Raw genomic sequence first — 22,319 nt, 5'->3', positions numbered from 1 at the left:
CCCCTAACCATCCTCTAATCCCATCTCCTATCCGTCCCCTATCCATCCTCTAACCCCATTCCCTATCCATCCTCTAACCCCATCCCCTATCCATCCTCTAACCCCATTCCCTATCCATCCCCTATCCATCCTCTAACCCCATCCACGATCCATCCTCTAACCCCATCCCCTATCCATCCTCTAACCCCATTCCCTATCCATCCTCTAACCCCATCCCCTATCCATCCTCTAACCCCATCCCCTATCCATCCTCTAACCCCATTCCCTATCCATCCCCTATCCATCCTCTAACCCCATCCACGATCCATCCTCTAACCCCATCCCCTATCCATCCTCTAACCCCATTCCCTATCCATCCTCTAACCCCATCCACTATCCATCCTCTAACCCCATCCCCTAACCCCATCCCCTATCCATCCTCTAACCCCATTCCCTATCCATCCTCTAACCCCATCCCCTATCCATCCCCTATCCATCCTCTAACCCCATCCACGATCCATCCTCTAACCCCATTCCCTATCCATCCCTATCCATCCTCTAACCCCATCCACGATCCATCCTCTAACCCCATCCCCTATCCATCCTCTAACCCCATTCCCTATCCATCCTCTAACCCCATCCCTATCCATCCTCTAACCCCATCCACGATCCATCCTCTAACCCCATCCCCTATCCATCCTCTAACCCCATTCCCTATCCATCCTCTAACCCCATCCCCTATCCATCCTCTAACCCCATCCACGATCCATCCTCTAACCCCATCCCCTATCCATCCTCTAACCCCATTCCCTATCCATCCTCTAACCCCATCCACGATCCATCCTCTAACCCCATTCCCTATCCATCCCCTATCCATCCTCTAACCCCATCCACGATCCATCCTCTAACCCCATCCCCTATCCATCCTCTAACCCCATTTCCTATTCATCCTCTAACCCCATCCCCTATCCATCCTCTAACCCCATCCACGATCCATCCTCTAACCCCATCCCCTATCCATCCTCTAACCCCATTCCCTATCCATCCTCTAACCCCATCCCCTATCCATCCTCTAACCCCATCCACGATCCATCCTCTAACCCCATCCCCTATCCATCCTCTAACCCCATTCCCTATCCATCCTCTAACCCCATCCACGATCCATCCTCTAACCCCATCCCCTATCCATCCTCTAACCCCATTCCCTATCCATCCTCTAACCCCATCCCCTATCCATCCTCTAACCCCATTCCCTATCCATCCTCTAACCCCATCCCCTATCCATCCTCCAACCCCATCCCCTATCCATCCTCTAACCCCATTCCCTATCCATCCTCTAACCCCATTCCCTATCCATCCTCTAACCCCATTCCCTATCCATCCCCTATCCATCCTCTAACCCCATCCCCGATCCATCCTCTAACCCCATTCCCTATCCATCCCCTATCCATCCTCTAACCCCATCCACGATCCATCCTCTAACCCCATTCCCTATCCATCCCTATCCATCCTCCAACCCCATCCCCTATCCATCCCCTAACCCCATCCCCTATCCATCCTCTAACCCCATTCCCTATCCATCCTCTAACCCCATCCCCTATCCATCCCTATCCATCCTCTAACCCCATCCACGATCCATCCTCTAACCCCATTCCCTATCCATCCCCTATCCATCCTCTAACCCCATCCACGATCCATCCTCTAACCCCATCCCCTATCCATCCTCTAACCCCATTCCCTATCCATCCTCTAACCCCATCCCCTATCCATCCTCTAACCCCATCCACGATCCATCCTCTAACCCCATCCCCTATCCATCCTCTAACCCCATTCCCTATCCATCCTCTAACCCCATCCCCTATCCATCCTCTAACCCCATTCCCTATCCATCCTCTAACCCCATTCCCTATCCATCCTCTAACCCCATCCCCTATCCATCCTCCAACCCCATCCCCTATCCATCCTCTAACCCCATCCCCTAACCCCATCCCCTATCCATCCTCTAACCCCATCCTCTATCCATCCTCTAACCCCATCCACTATCCACCCTCTAACCCCATCCCCTATCCATCCTCTAACCCATCTCATATCCATTCTCTAACCCCATCCCCTATCCATCCCCTATCCATCCTCTAACCCCATCCCCTATCCATCGTCTAACCCCATCCCCTATCCATCCCCTATCCATCCCCTATCCATCCCTATCCATCCTGTAACCCCATCCACTATGCATCCTCTAACCCCATCCCGATCCATCCCCATCCATCCTCTAACCCCATCCCCCATCCATCCTCTAACCCCATCCCCTATCCATCCTCTAACCCCATCCTCTATCCATCCTCTAACCCCATCCCCTATCCATCCTCTATCCATTCCCTATCCATCCTCTAACCCCATCCCTTAACCCCATCCCCTATCCATGCTCTAACCCCATCCTCTATCCATCCCCTATCCATCCTGTAACCCCATCCCCTATCCATCCCCTATCCATCCTGTAACCCCATCCCCTATCCATCCCCTATCCATCCTCTACCCCCATCCAACTGGTTATACTGTTTTTAGATCTGATAGAGTTGCAGTCCTTCAGACATTTGAGAAATAGATGTCCATCTCTGGTTAGAAAAGTTCAATCAACATATTTCTTGCCAAATTCCAGAATTTCAGAAAGTGGTAAAATCTTTGAAACAAAACTCCACCCCCCCATTGCCCCATTGCCCCAGCAGGTTCTGATAGCCTCTGATCCCATACTAGACAAAACTGAAAATCGTGTTGTTTTTAACAACAATTTTGCTTCAGCTGGCAACCCGTTTAAAATTATTGTCTTAAAATTCCTCTCATTCCAATAGAGGGAGTCATCTAGTCACCTCAAAACAGATTGTATTTTCTATTTTCTATCCCCTTTTTCTCCCTAATTTCGTGGTATCCAATTGGAAGTTACAGTCTCATCGCTGCAACACCCGTACGGACTTGGGAGAGGCGAAGGTTGAGAGCCGTGCGTCCGAAATCCAACCCAGCCAAGCAGCACTGCTTCTTGACACACTGCTTGCTTAACCTGGAAGCCAATGTGTCAGAGAAAACACCGTACACCTGGCGACCTTGTCAGCGTGCATTGTGCCCAATTGTGCCCAAGACTCAAACCAGGATCTCTAGTGGCACAGCTAGCAGCGCTGTACCTTTAGTTAACTGGTCAGTTAAGAACAAATTCTTATTTACAATGACCCTTACAACGCTGGGCCAATTGTGCACCACACTATGGGACTCCCAATCACAGCTGGTTGTGATACAGCCTGGATTCAAACCAGGGATGTCTGTAGTGATACCTTTAGCACTGAGATGTAGTGTCTTAGACCACTGTGCCACTCGGGAGCCCAGTGATGCACGAATAGAGTCACAGACTTTATTTTCATTTCAACCATTTGATATTTATGATGGACTAAGTGCTTTGCTACAGATCATAAATCCATAGGGGCTGATTCACTTGATCATTTCTTACTGCAGCTCTCTTCCCTACTTATTGCAGAACCACTGACGTATACTGTATCTTTTACTTGACAATTGTTTCTGGTGGGTTTGGCTGGCAGGGATGTCCTTGTCCCATCACACTCTAGCGACTCCAGTGGCGGGCCAGGGGTCAGGTGTACGGTGCTTCCTCCGACACATTGGTGGCTGGCTTCCGGGTTCAGCGATTGTGCAAAGAAGCAGTGCAGCTTGGTTGGGTCGTGTTTTGGAGGATGCATGGCTCTCAACCTTCGCGTCTCCTGAGTCCATACGGGAGTTGCAGCAATGGGACAAGACTAACTACCAATTGGATACCACGATATTGGGGTAAAAAAAAACAATTATAATAAAAGCAGAAGGTATCAGATATATTTTACCAGTAAGTCACTGCTCTTCTTGAGAAGGGATACAGAGATATTTTAGTGATTGCCAAGGGAACATTCCAGGGCCTTGAGCAGGGCACCTCAGAACCTAGGTTCCTCCTTTCACTGCGATCTGTCACCGCTACGTTGTTAAAAATAGCATATTGGCCTCAATATTGGAATACGAATGAAGAATTGACGAAGAAATGCTTATCTACTCATTTTCTGGATGCAGAGTTCAACAGAGTTTAAGTGGAGGTCAAGCAAATCATAGAGAAAGGAGGCTGTATTGCAATCATCTCTGATGGGTGGTCGAATGTTCGTGGGCAAGGACTAATGAACTACATCATCTCCACCCCTCAACCAGTATTCTACAAGAGCACAGACACAAGGCACAACAGACACACCGGTCTCTACATTGCAGATGAGCTGAAGGCAGTCATCAATGACCTTGGACCACATAAGGTATTTGCACTGGTGACAGACAATGCTGCAAACATGAAGGCTGCTTGGTCTAAAGTGGAGGAGTCCTACCCTCACATCACACCCATTGGCTGTGCTGCTCATGCAATTAGCTCTTCAAGGACATCATGGTACTGAAAACAATGGATATACTCTACAAGAGTACAAAGGAAATTGTTAGGTATGTGAAGGATCATTGAGTTAAAGCAACAATCTACCTCACCAAGCAAAGTGAGAAGAATAAGAGCACCACATTGAAGCTGCCCAGCAACACCCGTTGGGGTGGTGTTGTCATCATGTTTGACAGTCTCCTGGAGGGGAAGGAATCACTCCAAGAAATGGCCTTATCACAGTCTGCCGATGTGGACAGCCCCATCAAGAGGATCTTTCTGGATGTTGTATTTTGGGAGAGAGTGGTAAGCAGCCTGAAACTCCTGAAACCTATAGCAGTAGCCATTGCACGGATTGAAGGAGACAATGTAATTTCCGGTCACAACTTGCAGGCTTGTTTTCGAGTTGCTGTGCGTTTTGTTGCCAACCTATTTTGCTACCTGACAACTTTACGGTTTTCACTTTTTAATTACTGTTCATATATTTATTTATTTTTCATATATTTATTTATTTTTTTCCTCAACTTTTTCACTCCGGACGCTTTATCTGGACACGATTCGTCAGGACCTCCAACAGCCGAAGCTAAGTAGTAACATTAACATGATGCCTTCTAATTGTAGTCGCTGTACTCGCCTTACGGCGAGGATAGCTGTGCTTACAAGCCCAGCTTCAGACGCAATCGTTAGGCAAGGGTCATTTCAGTGTAGGAAAGGATGAAACAGCGTCTGTGCCACCAGTAAGTACAGATAGTAGTATAAGTCCCCTGGCACAGTCCCCGCAGCCGGACAACTTTCTCACGGTTTCTGGAAGGAAATGCTGTAGGAAAGCTCAACTGGTGTCGCTCATTCAGCCGACAGAAACTTTCAACCGGTTTTCCCCATTAAGCAGCGGGTCGGAGTCAGAGGCCGAGTCTTCTCTGGTCTCAACTCCTCCCGTTACGGGGTCTGAGACGCCGAAGCTTCCCACCATTAGCTCTGACAAATTGAAAACTCTAGTCATTGGCGACTCCTTTACCCGCAGTATTAGACTTAAAACGAATCATCCAGCGATCATACACTGTTTACCAGGGGGCAGGGCTACCGACGTTAAGGCTAATCTGAAGATGGTGCTGGCTAAAGCTAAAACTGGCGAGTGTAGAGAGTATAGAGATATTGCTATCCACGTTGGCACCAACGATGTTAGGATGAAACAGTCAGAGATCACCAAGCGCAACATAGCTTCTGCGTGCATATCAGCTAGAAAGATGTGTCGGCATCGAGTAATTGTCTCTGGCCCCCTCCCAGTTAGGGGGAGTGATGAGCTCTACAGCAGAGTCTCACAACTCAATCGCTGGTTGAAAACTGTTTTCTGCCCCTCCCAAAAGATAGAATTTGTAGATAACTGGCCCTCTTTCTGGGACTCGCCACAAACAGGACCAAACCTGACCTGCTGAGGAGTGACGGACTCCATCCTAGCTGGAGGGGTGCTCTCATCTTATCTACCAACATAGACAGGGCTCTAACTCCTCTAGCTCCACAATGAAATAGGGTGCAGGCCAGGCAGCAGGCTGTTAGCCAGCCTGCCAGCATAGTGGAGTCTGCCACTAGCACAGTCAGTGTAGTCAGCTCAGCTATCACCATTGAGACCGTGTCTGTGCCTCGACCTAGGTTGGGCAAAACTAAACATGGCGGTGTTCGCCTTAGCAATCTCACTAGGATAAAGACCACCTCCATTCCTGTCATTACTGAAAGAGATCATGATACCTCACATCTCAAAATAGGGCTACTTCATGTTAGATCCCTTACTTCAAAGGCAATTATAGTCAATGAACTAATCACTGATCATAATCTTGATGTGATTGGCCTGACTGAAACATGGCTTAAGCCTGATGAATTTACTGTTTTAAATGAGGCCTCACCTCCTGGCTACACTAGTGACCATATCCCCCGTGCATCCCGCAAAGGCGGAGGTGTTGCTAACATTTACGATAGCAAATTTCAATTTACAATGAATTTTTTTTAAATGACGTTTTCGTCTTTTGAGCTTCTAGTCATGAAATCTATGCAGCCGACTCAATCGCTTTTTATAGCTACTGTTTACAGGCCTCCTGGGCCATATACAGCGTTTCTCACTGAGTTCCCTGAATTCCTATCGGACCTTGTAGTCATAGCAGATAATATTCTAATCTTTGGTGACTTTAATATTCACATGGAAAAGTCCACAGACCCACTCCAAAAGTCTTTCGGAGCCATGATCGACTCAGTGAGTTTTGTCCAACATGTCTCTGGACCCACTCACTGTCACAGTCATACTCTGGACCTAGTTTTGTCCCATGGAATAAATGTTGTGGATCTTAATGTTTTTCCTCATAATCCTGGACTATCGGACCACCATTTTATTACGTTTGCAATTGCAACAAATAATCTGCTCAGACCCCAACCAAGGACCATCAAAAGTCGTGCTATAAATTCACAGACACAGACAGACAAAGATTCCTTGATGCCCTTCCAGACTCCCTCTGCCTACCCAAGGAAGCCAGAGGACAAAAATCAGTTAACCACCTAACTGAGGATCTCGATTTAACCTTGCGCAATACCCTAGATGCAGTTGCACCCCTAAAAACTAAAAACATTTCTCATAAGAAACTAGCTCCCTGGTACACAGAAAATACCCGAGCTCTGAAGCAAGCTTCCAGAAAATTGGAACGGAAATGGCGCCACACCAAACTGGAAGTCTTCCGACTAGCTTGGAAAGACGGTACCGTGCAGTACCGAAGAGCCCTTACTGCTGCTCGATCATCCTATTTTTCTAACTTAATTGAGGAAAATAAGAACAATCCGAAATTCCTTTTTGATACTGTCGCAAAGCTAACTAAAAAGCAGCATTCCCCAAGAGAGGATGACTTTCACTTTAGCAGTGATAAATTCATGAACTTCTTTGAGGAAAAGATTATGATTATTAGAAAGCAAATTACGGACGCCTCTTTAAACCTGCGTATTCCTCCAAACCTCAGTTGTCCCGAGTCTGCACAACTCTGCCAGGATCTAGGATCAAGAGAGACGCTCAAGTGTTTTAGTACTATATCTCTTGACACAATCATGAAAATAATCATGGCCTCTAAACCTTCAAGCTGCATACTGGACCCTATTCCAACTAAACTACTGAAAGAGCTGTGTCCTGTGCTTGGCCCTCCTATGTTGAACATAATAAACGGCTCTCTATCCACTGGATGTGTACCAACCTCACTAAAAGTGGCAGTAATAAAGCCTCTCTTGAAAAAGCCAAACCTTGACCCAGAAAATATAAAAAACTATCGGCCTATATCGAATCTTCCATTCCTCTCAAAAATTTTAGAGAAGGCTGTTGCGCAGCAACTCACTGCCTTCCTGAAGACAAACAATGTATACGAAATGCTTCAGTCTGGTTTTAGACCCCATCATAGCACTGAGACGGCACTTGTGAAGGTGGTAAATGACATTTTAATGGCATCGGACCGAGGCTCTACATCTGTCCTCGTGCTCCTAGACCTTAGTGCTGCTTTTGATACCATCGATCACCACATTCTTTTGGAGAGATTGGAAACCCAAATTGGTCTACACGGACATGTTCTGGCCTGGTTTAGATCTTATCTATAAAGATATCAGTTTGTCTCTGTGAATGGTTTGTCCTCTGACAAATCAACTGTAAATTTCGGTGTTCCTCAAGGTTCTGTTTTAGGACCACTATTGTTTTCACTATACATTTTACCTCTTAGGGGATGTTATTCGAAAACATAATGTTAACTTTCACTGCTATGCGGATGACACACAGCTGTACATTTCAATGAAACATGGTGAAGCCCCAAAATTGCCCTCGCTAGAAGCATGTGTTTCAGACATAAGGAAGTGGATGGCTGCAAACTTTCTACTATTAAACTCGGACAAAACAGAGATGCTTGTTCTAGGTCCCAAGAAACAAAGAGATCTTCTGTTGAATCTGACAATTAATCTTAATGGTTGTACAGTCGTCTCAAATAAAACTGTGAAGGACCTCGGCGTTACTCTGGACCCTGATCTCTCTTTTGAAGAACATATCAAGACCATTTCGAGGACAGCTTTTTTCCATCTACGTAATATTGCAAAAATCAGAAACTTTCTGTCCAAAAATGATGCAGAAAAATGTATCCATGCTTTTGTCACTTCTAGGTTAGACTACTGCAATGCTCTACTTTCCGGCTACCCGGATAAAGCACTAAATAAACTTCAGTTAGTGCTAAATACGGCTGCTAGAATCCTGACTAGAACCAAAAAAATTGATCATATAACTCCAGTGCTAGCCTCTCGACACTGGCTTCCTGTCAAAGCAAGGGCTGATTTCAAGGTTTTACTGCTAACCTACAAAGCATTACATGGGCTTGCTCCTACCTATCTCTCTGATTTGGTCCTGCCGTACATACCTACACGTACGCTACGGTCACAAGACGCAGGCCTCCTAATTGTCCCTAGAATTTCTAAGCAAACAGCTGGAGGCAGGGCTTTCTCCTATCGAGCTGGAACGGTCTGCCTACCCATGTCAGAGACGCAAACTCGGTCTCAACCTTTAAGTCTTTACTGAAGACTCATCTCTTCAGTGGGTCATATGATTGAGTGTAGTCTGGCCCAGGAGTGGGAAGGTGAACGGAAAGGCTCTGGAGCAACGAACCGCCCTTGCTGTCTCTGCCTGGCCGGTTCCCCTCTTTCCACTGGGATTCTCTGCCTCTAACCCTATTACAGGGGCTGAGTCACTGGCTTACTGGGGCTCTCTCATGCCGTCCCTGCAGGGGGTGCGTCATCTGAGTGGGTTGATTCACTGTTGTGGTCATCCTGTCTGGGTTGGCACCCCCCTTGGGTTGTGCCGTGGCGGAGATCTTTGTGGGCTATACTCAGCCTTGTCTCAGGATGGTAAGTTGGTGGTTGAAGATATCCCTCTAGTGGTGTGGGGGCTGTGATTTGGCAAAGTGGGTGGGGTTATATCCTTCCTGTTTGGCCCTGTCCAGAGGTGTCCTCGGATGGGGCCACAGTGTCTCCTGACCCCTCCTGTCTCAGCCTCCAGTATTTAAGCTGCAGTAGTTTGTGTCGGGCGCTAGGGTCAGTTTGTTATATCTGGAGTACTTCTCCTGTCCTATTCGGTGTCCTGTGTGAATCTAAGTGCGTTCTCTAATTCTCTCCTTCTTTCTTTCTCTCTCTCGGAGGACCTGAGCCCTAGGACCATGCCCCAGGACTTCCTGACATGATGACTCCTTGCTGTCCCCAGTCCACCTGGCCATGCTGCTGCTCCAGTTTCAACTGATCTGAGCCCTAGGACCATGCCCCAGGACTACCTGACATGATGACTTCTTGCTGTCCCCAGTCCACCTGGCCATGCTGCTGCTCCAGTTTCAACTGTTCTGCCTTACTATTATTTGACCATGCTGGTCATTTATGAACATTTGAACATCTTGGCCATGTTCTGTTATAATCTCCACCTGGCACAGCCAGAAGAGGACTGGCCACCCCACATATGCTCTCTCTAATTCTCTCTTTCTTTCTCTCTCTTGGAGGACCTGAGCCCAAGGACCGTGCCCCAGGACGACCTGACATGATGACTCCTTGCTGTCCCCAGTCCACCTTACTGTGCTGCTGCTCCAGTTTCAACTGTTCTGCCTTGTTATTATTCGACCATGCTGGTCATTTATGAACATTTGAACATCTTGGCCATGTTCTGTTATAATCTCCACCCGGCACAGCCAGAAGAGGACTGGCCACCCCACATAGCCTGGTTCCTCTCTAGGTTTCTTCCTAGGTGTTGGCCTTTCTAGGGAGTTTTTCCTAGCCACCGTGCTTCTACACCTGCATTGCTTGCTGTTTGGGGTTTTAGGCTGGGTTTCTGTACAGCACTTTGAGATATCAGCTGATGTACAAAGGGCTATATAAATACATTTGATTTGATTTGAATGTCATCCTGTCTGATGTTCAGACGCTGCTTGCAGATGTAGGAGAAGAAATCCGTACTGCCCTGCCCACTTCACTGTTGCTCCAAGCAGATGAAACTGCAGTTCTGAAATACATCAAAAAGCGTGAAGACTTCTGCCTGAAGCCCATAAACGCCACAGCGTACATGTTGAACCCCAAGTATGCTGGCAAGAGCATCCTGTCTGGTGCAGAGATCAACAAGTCATTACTACCGTGTCTCGCCACCTTGGCCTGGATGAGAGAAAGGTTCTTGGCAGTCTGGCGAAGTACACTTCCAAGCAAAGGCTTTTGGATGGAGATGCAATATGGCAGTCGTGCCAACATATCTCATCAGCCACCTGGTGGAAGGGACTTTGTGGATCTGAGGCTCTTTCCCCTGTTGCCTCAATAATCCTCCAAATCCCACCAACATCAGCTGCCTCAGAGCGCTACTGGTCCTTGTTTGGGAACACACACACCAAAGCACGTAACAGGCTGACTAATACAAGGTTCGAAAAATTGGTGGCCATCCGGGCAAATTTGAGGCTTTTTGAGCCTGACAACGAACCATCCTCAACAAGGTTGGGAAGTGACAGTGAAGATGAGGCCTCAGAGTCTGATGTTCAAGAGTTGGACATTGAGGAGGTTCAGGGAGAAGACATAGAAGTTGTTGTATGTATGAAAACGTTTGTGGGAGATGCGATGGATCATCGGGGATCATTCAATATTCTCTTTCTTTTGTTGTTCAGTGAAATCATCACATGTGAAGAGTCAACTCATTTAATTAAAGTTCAATTCGTAACTCAGTCATTTTTAACATTTCTATTGGAAGGATTTAATATGTCTACTTATGATAAGGTAAAATGATTATGTTTCAGTCTATGGTAAATATATCCAATGCAAAAAACATCTACATTTAAATGGTATTAATATTAATTATCATATATTTCCGTTAATTCCCATATATTCACATTAATTCCCACGAACAGTTTCCACCTCTGGATATTCCCCAACATGTGCAACCCTAGTCTTTCCACACAGACACTACGTCTACACACAGACACTACGTCTACACACAGACACTACGTCTACACACAGTCGCAGAGAGAAGCACTGTATTGATTTTCATCGGACTACCGTCATATTCTTTCATTTGATTCATGCAGAAACTAAGCATTCCTGACAAGAGGTACAATTAAACGACAGTAAAGAAGCATTCGATAAATCGACCCCAATCCGTCTCGATCTACAAAGAGTCGATAATGTACCGTTTTCACTGCAGCTGTGGTCCAACTGTGTCGAGGGTTGAATTTCCAGAGCGAGATTCACAGTTGGTAAGGAGGAACATGTGTTTACTGTGAGGCTTCTGATCTCCCAATGATATTATTTGTCTTCTGGAAATATCAGCGTTTTTTGAGCGCTTGATTTTATTTTAAAAACAGATTCATTAAAGTTGATTTTGAAACTGAGAGTTTGGAAATCAATTCTACATGGACTTGTTTTCTTGTCTGTCTGCCAGCCTATCTTCCTTTCCTTTGCAAGTAGCTAATGTTTGTTCTCTGTTGACTCTTTTGAAGTGGTTTCACATTTACAAACACTGCATGTTTGACATACTTGAGTACTTGACTTTAAACAAATCACTGTTTAGTTCAAGGTTTGTTGTGGTATGACCACATACTTCTCTAACTCCAAGATGGAATATTAGCCCCTCTTCCTCCTTATGCCATCTTGAAGATCTGTGAGGATTGGATGATTGACCCAGCATCCCCCCCATGTATCTCCCCATACTGACCGGTATTCGCCCTGTTGGATATCCATCATCTCCCTCCCTCCCTCCCTCCCTCCCTCCCTCCCTCCCTCCCTCCCTCCCTCCCTCCCTCCCTCCCTCCCTCCCTCCCTCCCTCCCTCCCTCCCCCTCCCTATCTGTTTCCCCCAGATGGGCAGGTATTCATCCTGTTGGATATCCATCACCTCCCTCCCTCCCTCCCTCCCTCCCTCCCTCCCTCCCTCCCTCCCTCCCTCCCTCCCTCCCTCCCTCCCTCCCTCCCTCCCTCCCTATCTGTTTCCCCCAGATGGGCAGGTATTCATCCTGTTGGATATCCATCACCTCCCTCCCTCCCTCCCTACCTGTTTCCCCCAGACGGGCAGGTATTCATCCTGTTGGATATCCATCACCTCCCTCCCTCCCTCCCTACCTGTTTCCCCCAGACGGGCAGGTATTCATCCTGTTGGATATCCATCACCTCCCTCCTACCTTTTTCCCCCAGACGGGCAGGTATTCATCCTGTTGGATATCCATCACCTCCCTCCCTCCCTCCCTCCCTCCCTCCCTCCCTCCCTCCCTCCCTCCCTCCCTCCCTCCCTCCCTACCTGTTTCCCCCAGACGGCAGGTATTCATCCTGTTGGATATCCATCACCTCCCTCCCTCCCTCCCTCCCTCCCTCCCTCCCCCTCCCTCCCTCCCTCCCTCCCTCCCTCCCTCCCTCCCTCCCTCCCTCCCTCCCTCCCTCCCTCCCTCCCTCCCTCCCTCCCTCCCTACCTGTTTCCCCCAGACGGGCAGGTATTCGTCCTGTTGGATATCCATCATCTCCCTCCCTCCCTCCCTCCCTCCCTCCCTCCCTCCCTCCCTCCCTCCCTCCCTCCCTCCCTCCCTCCCTCCCTCCCTCCCTCCCTCCCTACCTGTTTCCCCCAGACGGGCAGGTATTTGTCCTGTTGGATATCCATCACCTCCCTCCCTCCCTCCCCTCCCTCCCTCCCTCCCCCTCCCCTCCCTCCCTCCCTCCCTCCCTCCCTCCCTCCCTCCCTCCCTCCCTCCCTCCCTCCCTCCCTCCCTCCCTCCCTCCCTCCCCCCCTCCCTCACCTGTTTCTCCCCAGACTGGCAGGTATTCATCCTGTTGGATATCAAGCATCAGCTCCAGTCCGTTACCCATCCCTCCCTTCATGGTCACCAGCAGCGGCCGGTTATCCTGACCAGAGTTGAATGTGTAGCATTTCCCATAACGGGTGAAGATCTGAAACAACAAGAAGGAGACAAAGGGCCGTCAATGAGTGGCAGCAATATAATGAAGAACAAAGCAATGTCTGTGATTCAAATTGCCAACCAATTCCCAATAAAGGGTACTCCTTTTGACCAGAGACACATGGTACCCTATTCCCTATATAGTAGGGCTGGAAATTGCCAGGGACCTCACGATACAATATTATCACGTTACTTAGGTGCCCATACGATATGTATTGCAATTCTCATGATTCTATATGTATTGCGATTTGATACTGGAATTTTATTGCAATCCAAACATATTGCTAAACGGTATGTCTGCTGCAGAGAGACAAGAGAGAGACATTTGATCAGTCATGGAAATAAAAGTTCCGAAAACATGTTGGCTCACTATTTAAAAAGAAGATGGAGAACAAGCTATAGGATGAAAAATACCATAGTTTTGGCACAGGTACAGCCGACTAGCTTTAGCTAACGCTACCTACAGCCGCAAAAAATAATAATTCTCTTTTTTTAGTTGGAGTCAAATATCTATAAAATATCATCCAAAAATAATTTTGCGGTATGTAACTGTGTCAATTTTGTTCCCCCATCACTATTATACTGTATATAACACGTTGTAGGTTATAGTAGTGCACTAAGGAATACACTGCATGCCATTTGGGATTTGCCCAATAAAATGTTGGGCTGTTCAGCCCACTGAATCCTTGGGGTCTAATACACCAGCTTCTGTGTAGAGAGTAAACTTTATCTACCAGAGAACAGCAAGAACAACAACAACACAACAAAACAACAAAAACAAGGACAACAACAACAAAAACAACAACAAGAATAACAACAACTACAAGAACAACAACAACAACAACTACAACAACAAGAACAACTACAAGAACAACTACAACAACAACAACTACAAGAACAACTACAGCAACAAGAATAACTACAAAAACAACAACAAGAATAACTACAAAAACAACAACAAGAATAACAACAACAACAATAATAACTACAAAAACAACAACAAGAATAACTACAAAAACAACAACAAGAATAACAACAACAACAATAATAACTACAAAAACAACAACAAGAATAACTACAAAAACAACAACAAGAATAACTACAAAAACAACAACAAGAATAACAACAAGAACAACTACAAAAACAACAACAAGAATAACTACAAAAACAACAACAAGAATAACAACAACAACAATAATAACTACAAAAACAACAACAAGAATAACAACAACTACAAGAACAACTACAACAACAACTACAACAACAAGAATAACTACAAAAACAACAACAAGAATAACTACAAAAACAACAACAAGAATAACAACAACAACAACTACAAGAACAAAAACAAGAATAACTACAACAACAACAACAAGAATAACTACAACAACAAGAACAAGAACAACAACTACAAGAACAACAACTACAACAAGAACAACACAGGGGTAGAGAACTATACCAAACTGTGGCAACAGCATCTCTGCTAATATTATTGTTCAAACTCTTTGATCCCGACACACAGAGAGACTCATCCTAAATGTGGTATCATAAACGCCTATTAGTTTAAGGAATACCTAGGATAGGATAAAGTAATCCTTCTCACCCCCCCTCCCCCTTAAAAGATTTAGATGCACTATTGTAAAGTGGCTGTTCCACTGGATGTCATAAGGTGAATGCACCAATTTGTAAGTCGCTCTGGATAAGAGCGTCTGCTAAATGACTTAAATGTAAATGTAGTTACTGTAAAAGAGCACACACATTGAAATCAAAGTTTCATGAGAAGATTTTGCCTGTGTAGTAGCGTCCTAAGCTGATTCTGGGACAATGTTACAAGTTGGCCAAGCAAACTGTGGCGCAACGACACAGCCTGGTGGGGAGGCTGCCTCAGACATGACGGGTAGTGAACGAATGGATGTGCAATCACATTCAAGACATCAGAAAAGGAAGGCTCAGGCTCCAACATCGAATGTTCCTCCAACTCGGTCAAGGAACCTGATTAAGTGATCGCCCCGAATTGTACCCTATTCCTACATAGTACCGTGAGTGTGTTCTGGAGGGCCAGAGTACAAACGCACACCCTATATAAGAAACATGGTGCCATTAGGGACACATCCCTGAAACTATTCCCCAGGTCATTGTTGTAAATGACAATGTGATCTCAGTCAACTTACCTGGTAAAAGAAGGGTTAAATCAATCTAAATCCCAAGGCTCTCAGAAAGTGTCACTGACCATAGATTGCTTTGTATGTTTCTATTTTTGTTTGGTCAGGGTGTGATTTGGGTGGGCATTCTATCTTTGTATGTCTAGGTTTTTGTATTTCTATGTTTTGGCCGGGTATGGTTCTCAATCAGGGACAGCTGTCTATCGTTGTCTCTGATTGGGAATCATACTTAGGTAGCCCGTTTTGCCACCTTAGGTTGTGGGTAGTTGCTTTCTGTTTTTGTGTCTGCACCAGACAGAACTGTTGATGTGGTTGTTGTTTTTTTTATTCAGTGTTCAGTTCAAAATAAAAAGATGAACACGTACCACGCTGCACCTTGGTCCTCACCTTCTTCCCCTGAATGTCGTTACACTAAGAGCATCAAAGTAGCTAATGGTAGAAGACTATTTATCTGTCGTATGTAAAGAATGTTGTCTCTTATGTATGGCATCTTATAGTGGCATAACAAGGTTGAGATAAATATCCATGTTTTGCATGTATTGATTCTTGGTGGAGTCAACAACAAGGGCCTGTTGTATTTCAAAAAGCTGTATTTGAATAAAGGACACATGAAGAACAGAAGATACACAATACTCAAGGACGGACTGATTACATGAAGGGCGAAGTAAAACAGATTATTTGACAAACCTCCAACGGAAGTATTTGTGGCAGAAATGAATGATTTTGCTGTAGCCTTCCAGCCTTTCTGAAAATCGGGAACTGTCACGTGACAAAGAAAAAAAGACTTTGCACAGCGGGCCCAAGATATTGGCACTGACACCTCTCAAGAGACGCACGTATCAACATTTAATGAAATGCCCCCTGCAATATGTCACCCATAGTAATATGAGGTTTGACCTTAAGACAGAAGTGTGACTGGGGCTGGCTGGCAGAGTAAAGTGAGAAGGGACTCACTGCAGCAGCAGTTGCCTGGTGAAGAAAAGGGACTGACTCCCGACCTGGTGGTGAGAAGGGACTGACTCCAGACCTGGTGGTGAGAAGGGACTGACTCCAGACCTGGTGGTGAGAAGGGACTGACTCCAGACCTGGTGGTGAGAAGGGACTGACTCCAGACCTGGTGGTGAGAAGGGACTGACTCCAGACCTGGTGGTGAGAAGGGACTGACTCCAGACCTGGTGGTGAGGACTGACTCCAGACCTGGTGGTGAGAAGGGACTGACTCCAGACCTGGTGGTAAGAAGGGACTGACTCCAGACCTGGTGGTGAGAAGGGACTGACTCCAGACCTGGTGGTGAGAAGGGACTGACTCCAGACCTGGTGGTGAGAAGGGACTGACTCCAGACCTGGTGGTGAGAAGGGACTGACTCCAGACCTGGTGGTGAGGACTGACTCCAGACCTGGTGGTGAGGACTGACTCCAGACCTGGTGGTAAGAAGGGGACCTGGTACCTGGTGAGGGACTGACTCCAGACCTGGTGGTGAGGACTGACTCCAGACCTGGTGGTGAGGACTGACTCCAGACCTGGTGAAGAGAAGGGACTGACTCCAGACCTGGTGGTCAGGACTGACTCCAGACCTGGTGGTGAGAAGGGACTGACTCCAGACCTGGTGGTAAGAAGGGACTGACTCCAGACCTGGTGGTGAGAAGGGACTGACTCCAGACCTGGTGGTGAGGACTGACTCCAGACCTGGTGGTGAGAAGGGACTGACTCCAGACCTGGTGATGAGAAGGGACTGACTCCAGACCTGGTGGTGAGAAGGGACTGACTCCAGACCTGGTGGTGAGGACTGACTCCAGACCTGGTGAAGAGAAGGGACTGACTCCAGCCAGACCTGGTGGTGAGGACTGACTCCAGACCTGGTGAAGAGAAGGGACTGACTCCACACCTGGTGGTGAGGACTGACTCCAGACCTGGTGGTGAGGACTGACTCCAGACCTGGTGAAGAGAAGGGACTGACTCCAGACCTGGTGGTGAGGACTGACTCCAGACCTGGTGGTGAGGACTGACTCCAGACCTGGTGGTGAGAAGGGACTGACTCCAGACCTGGTGGTAAGAAGGGACTGACTCCAGACCTGGTGGTGAGAAGGGACTGACTCCAGACCTGGTGGTGAGAAGGGACTGACTCCAGACCTGGTGGTGAGGACTGACTCCAGAGCAGAGAATCATCACTAAGAACAAAGGATCTGACACTCCTTTCAGTCTGTAGTGTTTCCTAGCTGCAATATAATGACATTCATGATTATCATTTTGGCTCAGTAGGAAGGGGAACAAGGGTGTACATGTTCCAAATTGTACCCTGCTCCCTATATAGTGCACTACTTGTCAACAGGGCCCGCATAGGGCTCTGGTTAAAAGTAGTCCACTATATAGGTGGTAGGGTGCCATTTCGAATGCATGCGCCCGAAGAAAACATTGACCTACTCAACCCGGGCCAAGGGTGGTTGCACAAAGCACACACAAAGACAAACCACACCACCCACATGAAAAAGGTCAGTGCCTTTAGTTGTCTCTAACTACAATAGCGACGGTGTTTTCCGCCTCAACCTTTATAATCACACCATTGAATGGCTATTAGTACATGCTAGCCTCTGTACTCTATAGGGAGATGCTGCTGTCTACCAATGGAACATTAATGGATAGATTTGATTCTTCAACTACTACGGAGACAGTGTTTTCTACCTCCATGCATCATTGACACGACTGAATGGATCTCAAAACCAAAACATCATCACACCACTGAATGAATAGCCCAACGAACCAGACAGATGAAATGCATATCTTTTCATCTGCCAGACCAGACATCTTTTCACCAGCCATTAATGCTCTGTCTGCAGCTGAAATAGAACAGAAAGATATCCTGTGTGGAATAGTCTGAGGTTGGTCAGGAATCAGGAAGAGCTGCAATTATATAGGACAGTTTTAATGAAGAGATCAGCCAGAGAGAAAATAGAGAGAGAGCGAGAGAGAGTGAAGGAGTGAGATGGTGAATGAGAGAAAGTGATGGAGTGAGAGGGTGAATGAGAGAGAGTGAAGGAGTGAGAGTGAAGGAGAGAGAGTGAAGGAGTGAGATGGTGAATGAGAGAAAGTGATGGAGTGAGAGGGTGAATGAGAGAGAGTGAAGGAGTGAGAGAGAGAGAGAGAGAGAGAGAGAGAGAGAGAGAGAGAGAGAGAGAGAGAGAGAGAGAGAGAGAGAGAGAGAGAGAGAGAGAGAGAGAGAGTGTGAAGGAGAGCGAGTGAAGGAGTGAAGGAGTGAGATGGTGAATGAGAGAAAGTGATGAAGTGAGAGGGTGAATGAGAGAGAGTAAAGGAGAGAGTGAGGGAGAGTGAGTGAGTGAGGGAGAGAGAGTGAAGGAGAGAGAGTGAAGGAGTGAGAGGGTGAATGACAGAGAGTGGAGTGAGAGAGAGTATGAAGGAGAGCGAGTGAAGGAGAGCAAGAGTGAAAGAGAGAAAGTGAAGGAGAGCGAGTGAAGGAGAGAGAGTGAAGGAGAGAGAGTGAAGGAGTGAGATGGTGAATGAGAGAAAGTGATGGAGTGAGAGGGTGAATGAGAGAGAGTGAAGGAGAGAGAGAGAGAGAGAGAGAGAGAGAGAGAGAGAGAGAGAGAGAGAGAGAGAGAGAGAGAGAGAGAGAGTGTGAAGGAGAGCGAGTGAAGGAGAGCAAGAGTGAAGGAGTAAAGGAGTGAGATGGTGAATGAGAGAAAGTGATGGAGTGAGAGGGAGAATGAGAGAGAGTGAAGGAGAGAGTGAGGGAGAGAGAGAGAGAGAGAGAGGGAAGGAGAGCGAGTGAAGGAGAGCAAGAGTGAAGGAGTGAAGGAGTGAGATGGTGAATGAGAGAAAGTGATGGAGTGAGAGGGTGAATGAGAGAGAGAAGGAGAGAGTGAGGGAGAGAGAGTGAAGGAGAGAGAGTGAAGGAGTGAGAGGGTGAATGAGAGAGAGTGAAGGAGAGAGAGAGAGAGAGAGAGAGAAGAGAGAGAGAGAGAGAGAGAGAGACAGAGAGAGAGAGTGTGAAGGAGAGCGAGTGAAGGAGAGCAAGAGTGAAGGAGTGAAGGAGTGAGATGGTGAATGAGAGAGAGTGAAGGAGAGAGTGAGGGAGAGAGAGTGAGGAGAGAGAGTGAAGGAGAGAGAGTGGAGGAGTGAGAGGGTGAATGACAGAGAGTAGAGTGAGAGAGAGAGAGAGAGAGAGAGAGAGAGAGAGAGAGAGGAAGAGAGTATGAAGGAGTGAAGGAGAGCAAGAGTGAAAGAGAGAGAGTGAAGGAGAGCGAGTGAAGGAGAGAGAGTGATGGAGAGAGAGTGAAGGAGTGAAGGAGTGATAGAGAGAGAGAGTATGAATGAGTGAGAGTGGATGAGAGAGAGAGTGAAGGAGAGAGAGGGTGAAGGAGGAGCTCATACATTAGAAAGTCCCCACCCATCGCCACTTACTCTCCAGCTTGTAGATATATACATCACCCATCAAGACAAGAATGATAAGACAGTGTGTGTGTCCGTGTGTGTGTGTAAAAGCACAGCATACACAGAGTTGCTGTGGTAACAGAGAGATGGTGAGTTGAAGCGGTGCTGTGACGACCTTGGGGACAGCAGCGTTAATGGCTCACTGAAAGACGGGTAGTCTGAAAGTCAAATCGCACCCTATTCCCTATTGAGGGCTCCAGGGCCTATAGGGCTCTGGTCAAACGTAGTGCATCATATAGGGTGTGATTTGGGATGCTTCTCTAGGCTCCTCCATTGTACCCAAGCTCACTAAAGTACTCGGATACGTCCCAAATGGCACACTAGTCACCAGAGATGGGATCAAGTCACACTTTTGCAAGTCCTAAGCAAGTCTCAAGTCCTATCCTTCGAGTCTCAAGTAAAGTCCCATGTTCCACAGCTCAGGTCGACTCACATCACAAGTCCCTAATTTGGGGTGTTGAGTCCTCAAGTCAATGATTAAGTGTTTTATATAAATGTCATTGCAATTGCAATGCATCAGTCATTTTGGATCCACATGTTTTACAAACTACATCATTTCCCCCCACTACCACATAGTCTTTGAACTACCACATACAGTGCCTTGCGAAAGTATTCGGCCCCCTTGAACTTTGCGACCTTTTGCCACATTTCAGGCTTCAAACATAAAGATCAGAGATGCAGCCAAGAGGCCCATGATCACTCTGGATGAACTGCAGAGATCTACAGCTGAGGTGGGAGACTCTGTCCATAGGACAACAATCAGTCGTATATTGCACAAATCTGGCCTTTTATGGAAGAGTGGCAAGAAGAAAGCCATTTCTTAAAGATATCCGTAAAAAGTGTTGTTTAAAGTTTGCCACAAGCCACCTGGGAGACACACCAAACATGTGGAAGAAGGTGCTCTGGTCAGATGAAACCAAAATTGAACTTTTTGGCAACAATGCAAAACGTTATGTTTAGCGTAAAAGCAACACAGCTCATCACCCTGAACACACCATCCCCACTGTCAAACATGGTGGTGGCAGCATCATGGTTTGGGCCTGCTTTTCTTTAGCAGGGACAGGGAAGATGGTTAAAATTGATGGGAAGATGGATGGAGCCAAATACAGGACCATTCTGGAAGAAAACCTGATGGAGTCTGCAAAAGACCTGAGACTAGGACGGAGATTTGTCTTCCAACAAGACAATGATCCAAAACATAAAGCAAAATCTACAATGGAATGGTTCAAAAATAAACATATCCAGGTGTTAGAATGGCCAAGTCAAAGCCCATACTTGAACTCAATCGAGAATCTGTGGAAAGAACTGAAAACTGCTGTTCACAAATGCTCTCCATCCAACCTCACTGAGCTCGAGCTGTTTTGCAAGGAGGAATGGGAAAAATGTCAGTCTCTCGATGTGTATAACTGATAGAGACATACCCCAAGCGACTTACAGCTGTAATCACAGCAAAAGGTGGCGCTACAAAGTATTAACTTAAGGGGGCTGAATAATTTTGCACGCCCAATTTTTCAGTTTTTGATTTGTTAAAAAAGTTTGAAATATCCAATAAATGTCGTTCCACTTCATGATTGTGTCCCACTTGTTGTTGATTCTTCACAAAAAAATACAGTTTTATATCTTTATGTTTGAAGCCTGAAATGTGGCAAAAGGTCGCAAAGTTCAAGGGGGCCGAATACTTTCGCAAGGCACTGAACTTTGAACTTCGATTTCTGGGACCAATGATGCCCTGATCCAGAGGTGGCACAACAGGTCCCAGAGTGATGAGGAAAATTGTTTTCCCTGAGGCCCTGAGCTTTTCCTAATCTGATAACCTAAGCAGGTATAAATCAGGACCTTGCAGGGTCTGACCGGGATTCATTAGTTGTAAAAAGGGTTTTATACGGGTAATGAGACCAGATAAAAATGTTTTGCAGACACCCTTATCCAGAGCAATTTGGGTGAAGTGCCTTGCTCAAGGACACACTCACAGATTGTTCACCCAGTCAGCTCAGAGATTCAAATCAGTCTCTTTTCAGTTACTGGCCCAACACTCTTAACCACTAGGCTACCTGCCACCTAGGTATACATGGTTTTAAAGAACTTCTGGAAGAATGGAAACTAGGGAGAATGAAAACTGTGTCAAACTGCAGCAACCTTTTACATTTACATTTACTTGTTCATATATTTTTTAGTCAGTTAAGAACATATTCTTATTTTCAATGACGGCCTGGGAACAGTGGGTTAACTGCCTGTTCAGGGGCAGAACGACAGATTTGTACCTTGTTAGGTCGGGGGTTTGAACTCGCAACCTTCCGGTTACTAGTCCAACGCTCTAACCACTAGGCTACGCTGCCGCCCCATTAAACCTAGA

The 22,319-nt window shown here is 46.6% G+C and overlaps 1 protein-coding gene across 4 annotated transcripts in view; it reads right to left on the bottom strand.

Moving 5' to 3' along the window:
• Positions 1 to 22,319, bottom strand: part of asic1b (acid-sensing (proton-gated) ion channel 1b) — a 438,689-nt gene that overhangs the window by 51,943 nt on the left and 364,427 nt on the right. For all 4 annotated transcript variants that reach the window (XM_052474068.1, XM_052474067.1, XM_052474065.1 and 1 more), the window contains one exon: positions 13,200 to 13,350. In XM_052474068.1, the coding sequence (XP_052330028.1) occupies positions 13,200 to 13,350 (151 nt within the window). The remainder of the gene's footprint in view (positions 1 to 13,199; positions 13,351 to 22,319) is intronic.

This window comes from Oncorhynchus keta, chromosome 21 (genome assembly GCF_023373465.1).
Source record: "Oncorhynchus keta strain PuntledgeMale-10-30-2019 chromosome 21, Oket_V2, whole genome shotgun sequence".
NCBI lineage: Eukaryota > Metazoa > Chordata > Actinopteri > Salmoniformes > Salmonidae > Oncorhynchus > Oncorhynchus keta.
The sequence above is the reverse complement of the archived record's forward strand: the minus strand, read 5'-3'. Positions and strand labels throughout refer to the sequence as shown.